At 34.8% G+C, this 14,575-nt stretch overlaps 1 protein-coding gene across 4 annotated transcripts in view; it reads right to left on the minus strand.

The window, feature by feature from the left end:
* Positions 1-14,575, minus strand: part of COP1 (COP1 E3 ubiquitin ligase) — a 259,690-nt gene that overhangs the window by 90,453 nt on the left and 154,662 nt on the right. For all 4 annotated transcript variants that reach the window (XM_043568157.1, XM_043568158.1, XM_043568156.1 and 1 more), the window contains exon 15: positions 6,531-6,647. In XM_043568157.1, coding sequence (XP_043424092.1) covers positions 6,531-6,647 — 117 coding nt within the window. The remainder of the gene's footprint in view (positions 1-6,530; positions 6,648-14,575) is intronic.

The raw sequence follows: 14,575 nt of genomic DNA on the forward strand, positions 1-14,575 counted from the left end.
ATACTCAATAAGAAAATATCATGTAGTAATCAAGTAATAGACAATTAATAAACACTTTCATCTATACATTAAAAGTGTGGCACCTGGGTGGCTTAGTCGGTTAAGTGTCCGACTTCAGCTGAGGTCACGATCTTGTGGTTCACGAGTTCGAGCCCTGCATCGCACTATATGCTGACAGCTCAGAGCTTGGAGCCTGCTTCAGATTCTGTATCCCTTTCTCTCTGCCCCTCCCCTGCTCGTGCTTTTTGTCTCTCTCTCAAAAATAAATAAAAACGTTAAAAAAATTTTTTTTAATATTATCCTCTCTTCTGGTAAAAACATGCTTCAGATAATCTCAGTGCTTAAAAGAGTTTTAAATAGTGTAAAATAAGATTCAAAGCATGTTCTCAATATTAACCACAAAAAAGTAGTTTAAAATTCCTAGTCTACTATTTTCAAGCAGGACCATGACTTAGGACTTGATATTTTAAAAGAAATACTTGTGAATATTTAGTATACCACAAGAAATTTCTCATGCTATAATCTCCATTAAAAAAAAAACAACAACAAACTAGACATCTTTCTATAATATGATAAAAGGTAAAAGAGCAAAATGATGAAGTAAAAGAGAAAAATATATTACTTGTACCAAATAGAAATATAAGCTCTAAATGAAGACAGGCAGGGAACCGTCTTAGAATTAGCACAATGCATCACTACCCAAGTAGGATCCACAGTGCCTTTGCAACATGGGAGTAAAGTGTAGTTGGTGAGTAGCGTACTTACTCATTATCTATTTCTAGCAACTTCAAAAGCAATGTTTAAAAATGTACAGCCCACTTCTAATGTCAAATTCATCATCATAAATGATATTTATTAAGCAATCTCATGAATGTGACTCTGTACTTCTCTCAGTGGTAAAATAAACGATACGGCTAAAGTGATGCTTCACAGTTTAAAGAGAAACATTTGGATAATAGTCTATATTCTAACAAATGCTACAATTCTAAATGAAAATGAGGCAACATCAGTCACTGTTTTCGAGTAATACAAGCTTTTAAGATTAAAAGCATGTTTCAATCAGTAAAAAATACATTAAAGGCACTGAAAAAGTAAGGACTGCTGGATTCATTAACGCCTTGCTCAGATACTAAACACCTATTTCAAAGCCAGAAAAAATAACTCCTTACAGTCATATGAAACTGCATTGTGCTGGATAGAGCCAATGACATCAGCATCTATTCCCACCATCTTTTTTAAGCCTATGGAGGATGGAATGTTATAACTACATTGCCCAGATCCTCTTGTAGTTGTGCTTCCAGATGTGAATTAGTTTCCAGCACTCGGATGCACTTATGTAAGATCTGAAAGGTAGCAAGTCGGTGATCATTCTGCTTTGGATATTTCTGTTGCAATGAGCATCACCGTAAATATGTGAAGGTTTTCTGATATAATATTACAATATCCAGTCTCCAGCTTTTATTAGTTACACTGAAAGATTTCTGATCCCTTGATTATAGCAATGGCATAACATTCATGAACTCAAAAGATTCTGATCTCGATTGGATGAGAAAAAAAGAACAGCTCTCCTGGTCTCCCAATAAGAGGCTTAGCCTACAGCTCTCTAACCCTTCCAACAAGTAAGTTTAGTTAACAACATTAAGAACAGTGGAAATATATGGTATTCTGGCATGAAGCATCTCTCATACACACACACACACACACACACACACACACACACCCCTTGAAATAAACTGACAAATCTTAAACTAGACCTACCAAAAAGAAAAAAGAGAAGACACAAATGGCCAGTTAGAAATCAAAGAAGGGACATTACTACAGAATTACAGAAATTAAACTACAGAAATGAAAAGGACTATAAGAGAACATTATGAACACCTTTATCACAACAAATTAGAAAAACTGAACACACAAATTTCTAGAAACACAACTACCAAAAATGACTTCAAGAAGAAAGAGAAAAAGAGAAACTCTGAATAAACTCATAAGAAGAAATTAAATTAGGAATTTAAAATATTCTCATGGAGTCTAAGTCCAGAGGGTTTCACTGATAAATTTCATCAAATATTTAAAGAAAAAATACCAAAGCTTTACAAACTTATTCAGTAAACAAAGAAACACTTCCCAACTCATTCTATAAGGCCAACAGTTCTTCGCTATTAAAGCCACAAAACATCACAAGAAAGTTACAAATATCCAAAAGACACTTAAAATATTAGCAAGCTCAATCCTGCAACATATAAGAAGGATTTTACACTACAGCTATGAGAGATTTTTTTCCCAGGAATGGAAAGGTGGTTTAACATTCAAGACAAAAATAACAATAATGAACTATTACATATTATTAAATTAAGGACATAAACTACAAGATCATCTCAGACAGAGAAAAAACATTTGACAAAATCTAAAACTCATTCATAATAAACACTCTTAGCAAACTAGGAATAGAAAACTAATCAACTTGATAAAGGGTATCTACAAAAATCTCCCAGCAAATATCATACCTAATTGTGACGGACTGAATAATTTCCTGTAAGGTAAGGAAGTCCTTCTGCCACTTCCATTCAACATTGTACACGAGCTTGAAGCTCATGCAAATAAGCAAAAAGACATTAACATAGTAAAGGAAGAAATAAAATTACTTTAATCCACAGATAGCATGAATCCCAAATGTAGAAAATCCCAAAAAATCCACAATAAAACTAAGAGAAAAAAATACAAAAGAGCAGTACAATTGCAGGATGTAAGATCAATATGCAAAAATTAATTGTCTTTCTGTGCTCTAGCAACAAACAAAATTTAAAAATAAAATTAGGAAAACAATTCCATTCACAATATTTAAAGTAATAAAATACTGTATGTTAACTGGAATTTAAATAAAAATGTTGAAAAAAGTATCAAAAAAATAAAAGTAATAACATACTCGGGAATAAATTTAATAAGACAAGTTCAAGACTTGTATACCAGGAATTATAAAACAATGATTAAAATGGTTAAGAAAAAACACAGCGAATTATATACCAATTTCTGATTGCACGTGTAAAAATACCAGCAATAAATGCAGCAATATGCCAAAAGAATTCCACATTATGCTCAAGCAAGGTTTACTCTAGAAATACAAATATAATCCAATATCAGAAAACGTAAATGCATCATCCATTACATCAACAAATTAAACCATACGAGTATATCAACTGTGACTAAAAAAGCACTTGATAAAATACTAAGTTGTTCCCAAGAAACAGTAAAATGAATTATATGAATTTAATAAAGATTACTTTCCAAAAGTGGATACGCTTAAAAGTAAAAGACTGAAGCCCAGTCAACTAAATGAAACAGAGGAGAAAAGAACTATCACTGTTATCATGTAATACTGCCTTGTAAGAAGAGAATAAAATAAATCATTGAAAAAGAAGAAATACAAATACCATTGTATTTGTATCATTGTATTATTTGGTTATTATCAAGTATAAATGGATAGCTCAAACACTGTACTAAACAGGTACTAGATTTAATTAAGAAAAATTTAATAGGTGTCTACATATAATACAAATATCCAAATATCAAAAGTTTCTATCTACTCTTAGAAACAGTACTTAAAAATAAGGAATGGAAAAAGTATTTTATTTAAAACAGTAACAAAAAAATGGGGCACCTGGGTGGTTCCACCAGTTAAGCGTCTGACTTCGGCTCAGGTCATGATTTCACAGTTCGTGAGTTCAAGCCCCGCATCAGGCTCTGTACTAACAGCTCAGAGCCTGAAGCCTGCTTCAGATTCTGTGTCTCCCTCTCTCCCTGCCCCTCCCCTGCTCACATTCTCTCTCTCTCAAAAACAAATAAACTGTTAAAAAATAAAATAAAAAAACAAAATGGTACCAAAATTATAATATACATAGAAAAGAGTTAACCAGAAAAACCTTAAGCCTAAATGAAATAAACTATAAAATCTCACTGTAGGATAGAAAATAATCCAAACAAACAGAAAAATACCCCTTCTAGCTATGTGGGAAGATATACTATCTTAATAAGGACAGTGGTTCCAAAATTAACAAGTAAATACAATGTAATTCAGAAGAGAATCCCAAAAGAATTTTTCTAGAATTGGAAAAATATAAATCTTAAAGCATACATGGAAAATTAAATGCAAAAATTAAGTAAGAACTACATGAAATTTTAAAACAGTAGGAGCAAACTGCCTGCCAGATAGCAAAGCATTTTTAAAAGCGGGTTTCCCTAATACAGGTATGCTGTTTCTAAGGGGCACACGCACCACAACCTGTATAGCAGTGCTATCAACAACAGCCAAAGTATGGAAAGAGCACAAATGTCCATGATGGATGAATGGATAAAGAAGATGTGGTATGTACATGCACGCACGCACGCAATGGAGTATTCCTCGGCAATCAAAAAGAATGAAATCTTGCCATTTGCAACTATGTGGATGGAACTAGAGGGTATCATGCGAAGCGAAATTAGTCAGAGAAAGACAAATATCATATGACTGCACTCATGAGGAATTTAAGATACAAAACAGATGAGCATAAAAGAAAGTAAGCAAAAAAAATATATAACAGAGAAGGGGACAAAACATAAGAGACTCTTAAAGAGAAAAAACAGTTGCTGGACGGGTTGTGGGAGGAGGGTGGGCTACATGGGTAAGGGGCATTAAGGAATCTACTCCTGAAATCATTGTTGCACTAAATGCTAACTAACTTGGATGTGAATGAATGAATGTAGGTTTCCCTAGGAACACCTGGTTGGCTCAGTGAGAAGAGCATGCAATCCTTCATCTCAAGGTTGTGAGTTTGACCCCACATTGGGTGTAGAGACCACTTAAATAAATAAACTTTAAAAAGTAAAATAAAATAATAGGGACACCTGGGTGGCTCAGTTGGCTAAGCGTCCAAATCTGGCTCAGGTCATGATCTTGTGGTTCATGAGTTCGAGCCCCACGTCAGGCTCTGTGCTGACAGCTCTGAGCCTGGAGCCTGCTTCAGATTCTGTGTCTCCCTCTCTCTCTGCCCTCCCCCTACTCACACTCTGTCTCTCTCTCTCCCCTCCTTTCTGGCTCTCAAAAATAAATAAAAATTAAAAAAAGGGGGGGGGGATACCACTTTCTCTTTAAAAAAAAAATAATTAATTAATTAATTAAATAAAATAATAAAATAAGGTAGGTTTCCCTTTACCAGGAAGGAAAACATTTGAAAATGTTCATATCTGGCATCTGTACATACTAAATATTGAAAAAAACTTCTAGTCATAAATTACGGCCAATGGTTAATGTATATATAAAATATAAGATAACAGTAAAACTGTTTTCAATAAATGCATGATAAAATATTAAAAATGAAAATAACAATTATTGAGTACCATCTTGTAAGAGCTTTACATATACCATCTTCCTTTCATAATCCCTGTAAGATAGGACTATCTCCATTTTAAGTCCAAGAGACTTGGGGAGATGAGTTAACCAACTTGCATAATCAGTGGTAGAAAAAGGATTTAACAAGGAAAATTCTGTATGCTAATAGAGAATTCTACCTACATATACGTGTTAGACCATAACTTACTAGAATCTAATAATGAAATTATGTCAGTATATAAGTGAATAAATAATAAGTGGAAATAAGGAAAAGGTATCATAAATAAGATTTAAATTGTGCTTTTCTTTTTTTTAAAGGGTGATTCTGTGTTCATGATATGGTGCTAAACTCATCTTTATTAAAAAAAAAACTGAGATTATCAATAAAAAAAATCAAGATTTCCTAATGCAGAAGTTAAATTATAGGTGTTTTGTTTTAGCAAATATTTAAGGGGGGGGGCAGATACAAAAGACAAAGGAGTAAGGCAATGATTTATCTTCCAATCCATTACACTTCTGAAAATGAAAAGAAGGCACTAATATTAATTATAACAGTATAAGTATAAACTAGGGCTGGCAAAGCCAGACAGTTGGTCACCCTAGCTAAGAAAAAGATGTTATCAAAAAATTCTTTGCTATGATGTTAACAGCTAACATGCTTTTGAGTACTTCCTGTGTTACCATGCATTCCATGATACAAGATTTTATCTTATTCACTATCCCTATATGGGTGCTTTGTGCACAGTACTATATACGTGTGTGCATGCGTGTGTGTGTATGTATACACACAAAATTGTTGAACGAATGAATAGATTTCCTTTAATTAAAAATGGATTCCTGTGTCTATACAATATAACTTAATCATTTAAACATCATTATGAACTAAGTTTGTGAATAAGCATTAGTTCATGCATACAAAGACTTAGAGGAACAAAAAGAATCAACAAACCTAACTTTATGTATTAAACGTGGGTGACAGAATACTGAAATTAAAGCACAGCAATAAATGAGTAATGATGGCACAATGCATACTTCTAACTTAGAGTCTAATAACAAAAACAAAATTTAAACCTATAAGGAAAGTTATTCATTTTAAAATACGGTCTTTTATCCTAGCCACAATACTCAACCAACATCAAAAGAAGATAAAACTGCTCTAATTTCTTACCTGCACAGCCAAAAGCCAAATGGTATCTAGAAGAGGGGCTGAATTTAACACAGCACACGTTAGCCTTCGCCTCAATGCTTGCCACTGAGTTGTCTAGGTTGGTAGACCATAGCTTCACTAAGAGTAAAGGACAAATAAAAATAAAAAGAATTAAACAATGCATTAGCAAATGCTTCTATAAACTAGAAAGTTAGCTTATTTCTACAGTTGCCTTTTCATACTATTCCAAAGCATTTTAGTTTATGAGGACCAATACTGTTTAAACTGCATGACTGCATAATAAAACAATATACTGAAACCGAGAGCATAGTTTCAAAGTCAGAAAACAACAGAAAATCAGTGTATGCTGAGAAGTAACATGATCCCATATCTAAGGCATAAAAGACAGGGGTAAAACAAGCAATATGGAGATACATGTGTATTTGTTTTAGTATTCTTTAAACAGTGTGTGTGGGTGGGGGGAGGGTACTTGGTTGGCTCACTGGGTAGAGCATGTGACTCCAGATGTCAGGGTTGTGAGTTCAAGCCCCACCTTGGGCATGGAGCCTACTTTAAAAAAAATGGTGTGTGCATGTGTGTGTTTCTCAAAAGTGTCACAGGTTGGAAGAGGAGTCATATAGTCACCCACTCCTACACACACACACACACACACACACACACACACACACACACACAGAGTCATATATGTATTACATATATCAGAATACAAATGCCATTTAAACTACCTAGAAGCAGTTCTTATTTTATCTTTCAAGTGAGAATTCCATGATTTAGGGGCACCTGGGTGGCTCAATTGGTTAAGCGTCTCACTCTTGATTTTGGCTCAGGTCAAGATCTCATGGTCATGGGACTGAGCCCCAAGTTGGGCTCTGTGCTGAGTGTGGAGCCTACATGGGATTCTTCCTCTCCCTCTCTACCCCTCACTCACTCATGCTCCCTTTCAAATAAACATTAAAAAAAAAAAAGAATTTCATGATTTTTCAATTTTATATAGGAACTCAGTTACATAAGTATGTTTAAAGTAATGTTACTAAATTATTTAGCTAAACTTTAAATATTTGTTTCAATATTTGATATTCAGTCTATTCCAATGGTATATACCGAGATTTATCATGATTAAGGAATGGCAAGCTAATTAGAGCAAGTCAGATCTGAAAGCAGAAACAGAAAGGTGAGCTGTTGTCTTGTAAGGTACCAGAGCATCTATCATTATCATATCATATCATATTTTATTTATTTACAAAAGAGAGAGAAAGAAAGGGCACATATGCAGGTGAGCAGGGGAGGGGCAGAGGGAAAGTAAGAGAGGCTCCATGCCCAGTGCAAAGCCTGAAAGGGGGCTTGATCATGACCATGAGGATCATGACCTGAGCCAAAATCAAGAGCCAGACGCGCAACTGACTGAGCCACCCAGGTGCCCTCATCATATTGTTTTTAAACAAAAATGTCTTCATAGACAATAGAATATACACAAAGAAAATAGATTTTCCAAATATTGGTTACAATACTGGTTGCACATCACAACTAATAATAAACATTAATGATAACAACAAAAATCTTCCTATCCATCTTTTCAGTGGGCACCAATGTCCCATCCTGAACAATACCCAGTTAGGGTCCAGGTATTGTAGTGTTTTAAATTTTTTTAGGTTTATTTATTTATTTATTTTGAGAGAGGGAGGGAGGGAGGGAAACCCAAGCAGGCTCCAAACTGTCAGTGCAGAGCCCAACACAGGGCTCGAACCCACAAACCATAAGATCATGACCTGAGACAACACTAAGAGTTAATCACTTAACCGACTGAGCCACCCACACACCCCATTAGGTATTGTTTTTCTTTTTTATAAGCTCGTTGGGTGACTCCAGAGTACATTTAGGGATGAAAACTAGTATTAGGATAGAGTAAAATTTTAGAATCTTTTTTAAATATTTTATTTCATTTTTGAGAGAGAGAGTGAGCATGAGCAGGGGAGAGGGACAGAGGGAAGGAGAGAGGGAGGGGGGAAAAAAGGAGGGAGAGGGAGGGGGAGGGCGAGGGCGAGGGAGGGGGAGAGAGAGAGAGAGAGAGAGAGAGAGAGAGACAAAGACACTCTCAAGCAGACTCCACACTTAGCAAGGAGCCAGATGCGGGGCTTGAACCCACCACCCTGGGATCACGACCTGAGCCAAAATCAAGAGTTAGATGCTAACTGACTAGCCACTCAGATGCCTCTAAAATCCATTCAGGAATGCTAATATGATAATAGGAGTAAAAAAAAAAAAATAAGGTAAAAAATGGTACTTCCTAAGAATAGAGATTTTCTCTGTGTGAATAATTTACTTCTTATGAGTGGAATTCCATAGAGCATTTCTTAATATGTGGACTCTCAGAATAAAAATTAACCATTAAAAAAGTTATTTACACCCTAATGAATTTATTAGCCCTCTAAGAGAAAAATAAGACACACAATATTGAAATAAAAGAGTAAGAGTTTTAAACAGTAATACTTTATTTCTTTCATGTTATTTTCTAATAGGAATCATGTGCTATTTCAATTAATATATAACTGTCCAGGCAATTAAGATACACAATTCTGAGATAAAATGGCTAGCTGAATGTAAAAGTCTACAAGTCAAATATAGCATTTATACGTTAGAATATCCAGTGGTAGAACTGTACCTTAACAACGTAGCACGCGGAAGTTAATCTACAACAAATATTCATGGAGCACCTACTGTTCCCATAATCCCACTTATACTAATCACTAAACCCTTTATAAATGAAGGTTACAGATCAGTGTTTTATCAGAATTAAATATAAGTAAGTATAATGAGCTAGAACAAAATGACATTTAAATTAGAAAGTCTCTTTTTATTTTATGGTAATTTTCTGAATGACGTAATCATTAACATTTTAAAAGTAAGTCACAATGACAACAGCCAAACTATGGAGAGAGCCCAAATACCCATCAACTGAAAAACGGATAAAGAAAATGTGGTATATATGAAATGGAATATTACTCAGCCATCAAAAAGAATGAAATCTTGCCATTTGCAATGACTTGGATGGAGCTAGAATGTATTATGTTAAGTGAAATAAGTCACTCGGAGAAAGACAAATACAATATGATTGCATTTATAGGCGGAATTTAAGAAACAAAACAACATATGAAGGGCAAGGGAAGAAAAGCAGGAAACAAACCACAAGAGGCTCTTAATGATGACAGTTGACAGAGGGAGGTGAATGGGAGATGGGCTAGATGGATGATGGGTATTAATTAAGGAGGGCACTTGTGATGCGCACTTCGTGTTGTATGTAAGTGATGAATCACCTAATTCCTGAGACCAATATTGCACTGTTATATTAACCAATTAAAATTTAAATCAATAAGTCACAATGGTAAACATCATAATTACAATTTTCAATATGAAAGATATTAGAATCCAATATAACTAAGCTATAACAATAACTAAGGCTTAAAATAAAGATATAGTGAATATTTATAGCTTAGAAAAGGAAAATAAAAAATGATACATTTTATTTTATTACTGATTATTAAACAATACAGGTATTATGAGTTAAACCGTGTTCCCCAAAAAGATATGTTGTATTCATAACCCCGGGTACCTCTGAATGTCACTTAATTTGTAAATAAGGTCTTTGCAGATGTAATCAAGTTAAAATGAGGTTATATTGGATTCGGATGGACCCTAAATCCAATGAATGATACCTTCATAAGAAGAAGGAGACTTGGATAGACAGGTACAAAGTACAAAAGGCCATGTATCAAGGAAGGCAAAAACTGGATGCAGCCACAAGTCAAGAAATGGAAACGGAAGGACTGCTATCAGCCACCAGAAGCTGGGAAGACAGCGAGGAAGGAGTCTTCCCCAGAGCCTTCAGAGGGAGCATGGCCTTGCCAACACCTTCATTTCTGGGCTTCTAGCCTCCAGTAAGGTGAGAGAATAAATCTCTGTTGTACAAGTCAGCCATTTTGTGATATGCAGTATTAGGAGTTCTAGAAAACTACTAGAACAGATAAGATGAAACAGTATTAAAATTAACCCAGTATTCCTAAAATGGCATCATAGATTAAAAAGTAAAATAGTAGAAAGTGTAGAAGAAATCAACAAAAGGTTTGGAAGAAAACGTCTAAAACAAATGTAAATGAGATGGTCCTCAAAATAAAGAGACAGCATGTAAAGCAATAATAATAAGCCTCCTGTGGGGCACCTGGGTGGTTCAGTCGGTTGAGCGTCTGACTTCAGCTCAGGTCATGATCTCATGGCTCGTGAGTTCAAGCCCCACGTCAGGCTCTGTGCTGACAGCTCAGAGCCTGGAGCCTGCTTCAGATTCTGTGTCTCCCTCTCTCTCTGCCCCTCCCCGCTCACATTCTGTCTCTCCCTGTCTCTCAAAAATAAATAAACATTAAAAAAATAATAATAAAATAATAAGCCTCCTGTTACTTTCTCCTTAAGAGAATGATAGTAAAAATTTCATTTAACATCAAAACTTAAAACTTCATCATTTAGTGTGAAAACTTTGTAAGAAAAAGTAAAAGTGAATTTAAAAGAAAATTCCATCCTCAAGGTGAAGAACTAATTAAAGAAATTAAAACAAACACACTTCACTTATGTATATATAGTCTTCTTTGAACTTCCTTAAAACATCAAAATAGTGACTGCCAGAACAACCGTGTTGCAACGTAGGAGGCTAAAAATAAAAACAAACTTGTTCTGAATACTACCTAGATGGCTTTAGGAAGTGAACTTGTTACTTAAACCTATATATTTTATTACAAGTTTGATTAAAGTTAAGAAGTAAAGTTTTTTCTAAGTATCATCTGAATCTTAAATCCCATTAAAAAATACTCAATTTTTAAAAATCCAACTACCCTAGAAGATCAGTATAGTTTATCATCTATTAATTTTTAAAATAAGAGTTAAACAGTCTCCAAGTACTTTTGTTCAAAATTATTTTTCCAAAACTAGAATACATTGAATATCTATAATAACGTCAACACCAATTCCAATATGCAGGATTTATGTTTCAGAGCTTCTTTGCATGTCTTTTTGCACCAAAACTTCTAAAAAGGAATTCGTGAAGAAGAGGAGGAGGAGGAGGAGGAGGAGAAGGAGAAAACAGGCACCGGTGGGTGTTTGACACAGTAAAAAAAAAAAAAAAAAAAAAAAAAAAAAAAAAAGCCTGTCTTCGGTGCAACTATGAATACATTTGATATCCCCCTACTCTTGAACCACTTCTGAGCCACTGCCTACATACTACAGAAAACACAACGAGCAAAAAGGGATGGTGCTGTTTCACCAAACACTACAGAAAACCTGAGGGACATATGCACTATATTATAAATCTATTTAAAAATATGAAAGACTAGACACAAAGATGTGTACTTTGCCAATACTGATTTACCCTCAAGTTTTTCTTTTCAACTTGATCAAATAGAGAAAACAGGCTTTGTTATATTAGTTACCTATTGTTGTTGTACAGCCAACTGCCCCAGTACTCAGCAACTTAAAACAGCAAAATTTGCTGTTACACAGTTTCTGATTGTCAGGAATCTCTGAGCAGCTCAGCTGGGTAGTTTTTGCTCAGAGTCTCCAGGATAAGAGGTCTCCATGCAGCTGAACTCGAGGATCTGCTTTCAAGCTCAGTCCCTCAACATGGCTCTTGGCATGTGATTCAGTTCCCCATAATATGGGCTTGTGACAATACTGCTAGCATCTCCTCATGGACCCAAATGAAGATAAAGGCTAAATGTTTTATATGAACTAATTTCAGAAGTGACATACCACTGGGTGGCTCAGCCAGTTGAGTGTCTGACTCTTGATTTTGGCTCAGGTCATGATCTTACGGCTCACGGGCTAAAGCCCCAAGTCGGGCTCTGCGCTCACAGCAGGCTCACGCAGCCTGCTGGGGATTCTCTCTCCCTCTCTGCCCCTCCCCTGCTCTTTTGCACTGTCCCGCGCATAGTCTCCTTCACCCCTCAAAAATAAATAAAGTAACTTAAAAAAAAAAAAAGTGACATACCTTCACTTCTGTGGTACTTTACCAATCACACAGAATGGAATAATGGGGAGGAAGGGAATTACACAAGCACGGGGGTGCCAGGACAGAAGGTCACTGGGCCATTTGGGATGCTAACATAAGCCTTTGAACTTCGTTTAGATAAAGGAGATAATTCCACTTAGTAAAGTTATAACTTTTAGAAAAGGTAACTACCTAAAGTTATAAGACAGATAATACTATTTATGATAATACTATTTACTATGTTGCAGTTATATTTTTTAGTCCTTTGATAAAAAAAAAGTATTTCATTTAGTATGAGTTAACTGAAATTATTTTTTTAATTTGTCAAGATTTCAAATTCATCACTTTCACATTAACGTATGCAGCTATGAAAATCTGGAATAAATAAGAACCTGTAAATAGTGCTATTACTCTTCAAATTCATATTTGGGGATAAAAAAAACTTTAAAGAATGTGTTAATTCTAATTCAGTAAGATAACTCATTGCAAATGATTCTTAGTTTATGTATTTAAAAAGAAAAAAATATTTCTCCTAAATATCTTAAAATTAGTTCATAACGTTCTTTTCTGATTAACTTGCTACACAGCAAAACTGCATCTATAAGCCTACTACATTCATGTTTAACGTTAACTTGTTTAACATACAAGTATGTGCACATGTATTTGAAAGTAAACTACCTTAAAAATACACAGCATTAAATAAGTAACCGCATGAATACAAAAAATATCATTTATAAGGACTCAATATTTATGGTTTGAAAAAATAATATCCATTAACAAATGGATATTACTAAATACAATATATAAAATGTTAAAAAGTATAAAACATTTAAAATGCTAATAATAAATAAATGTGTTAAATACATTAAAGGAATTTAAAGTATTCTTACTATAATCACAAAGGCAGTATCTTACAAGCAATAAAAAAATCACCAAACAAAGAGTGATAAATACATTTACACAACACTAAATATTTTGAGATGGGCGTAATGCATTTAGGACTTTTAGTACCAACCAAGGCAGAGTAAGCCCACTGTAGCCAATTTCTCTCACTGTGAGTTTACTCAGAGGACAATATCAAAAACTAAAAGGAAATGCCTGAGGAATCTGAAAAGTAAGGAAAAACAGTCATTATGGAAAGGAAATTCAAAATTTAAAAGAAGTAACCAAAACAGGAGTGAGAGTACCATTTCTTTTCTCCCATGCAAGCCAAAGACAGAACTCAATCAGCAAAAACTGAGGAAAATCCCTGTGTTTCTGACCATAAGATTGGTAAAAGGCATTTCTGCAAGTCACAGGGTTGAGAGTAATCTTTATTTTTTCTTTTGTTTTATTCTTGTTCTCTCTCAACTTTTCCCCATGGTGGGCTTCCATCACAGAGCTACAGCAGTATGGCAGGCTAATATTCCGACACAAACTCCATCTCTGTGGTCATAAAAAAGAGTAACTCATCTGTAGAGAAACCCCAACTTTCTTGGTAAAGCCTCAGTAAAAAAGGGAGACAAAGAGTGTGGGAGGAACCTGGAAAGGAAAGCACTGGAGAAGATCCCACATTCTGTGTATGAACAGGCCTAAGTCTTATATGTGCAAGATGGACACAAAGCCTTGTGCAATGAACTACAACTGAAAAGACAACTCAATTTCCAGATTAACCCCTGAATGGCGTATGCATGAAACAAACCAACGCAGCACAGCAGAGGTTTGAAAACCACCCTGGCAATTTAACTATCACTCATACAGAAAGCAAGATGGAATCTAAACTGCCGATCACCTACCTAAACAAAACGAAACAAAAAATATTCTCCAGATAATCGGAACAGAACCCAGAGTCTTACAAAATATAATATTCAAAATGCCCAAGATACAACCCATCAACTACTCGGTACAAATCCAGGAAAATGTGAAAACTTTTCAAATGAACATACCATCAACAAAAACCAATTGTAAAATCGAGATGTTGGAATTAGACAACAGATTTTAAAGCAACTACTGTAACTGTGCTCCATGGGGGTAAAAGGTA

This window comes from Prionailurus bengalensis, chromosome E4, assembly GCF_016509475.1.
Source record: "Prionailurus bengalensis isolate Pbe53 chromosome E4, Fcat_Pben_1.1_paternal_pri, whole genome shotgun sequence".
NCBI classification, from domain to species: Eukaryota; Metazoa; Chordata; class Mammalia; order Carnivora; family Felidae; genus Prionailurus; species Prionailurus bengalensis.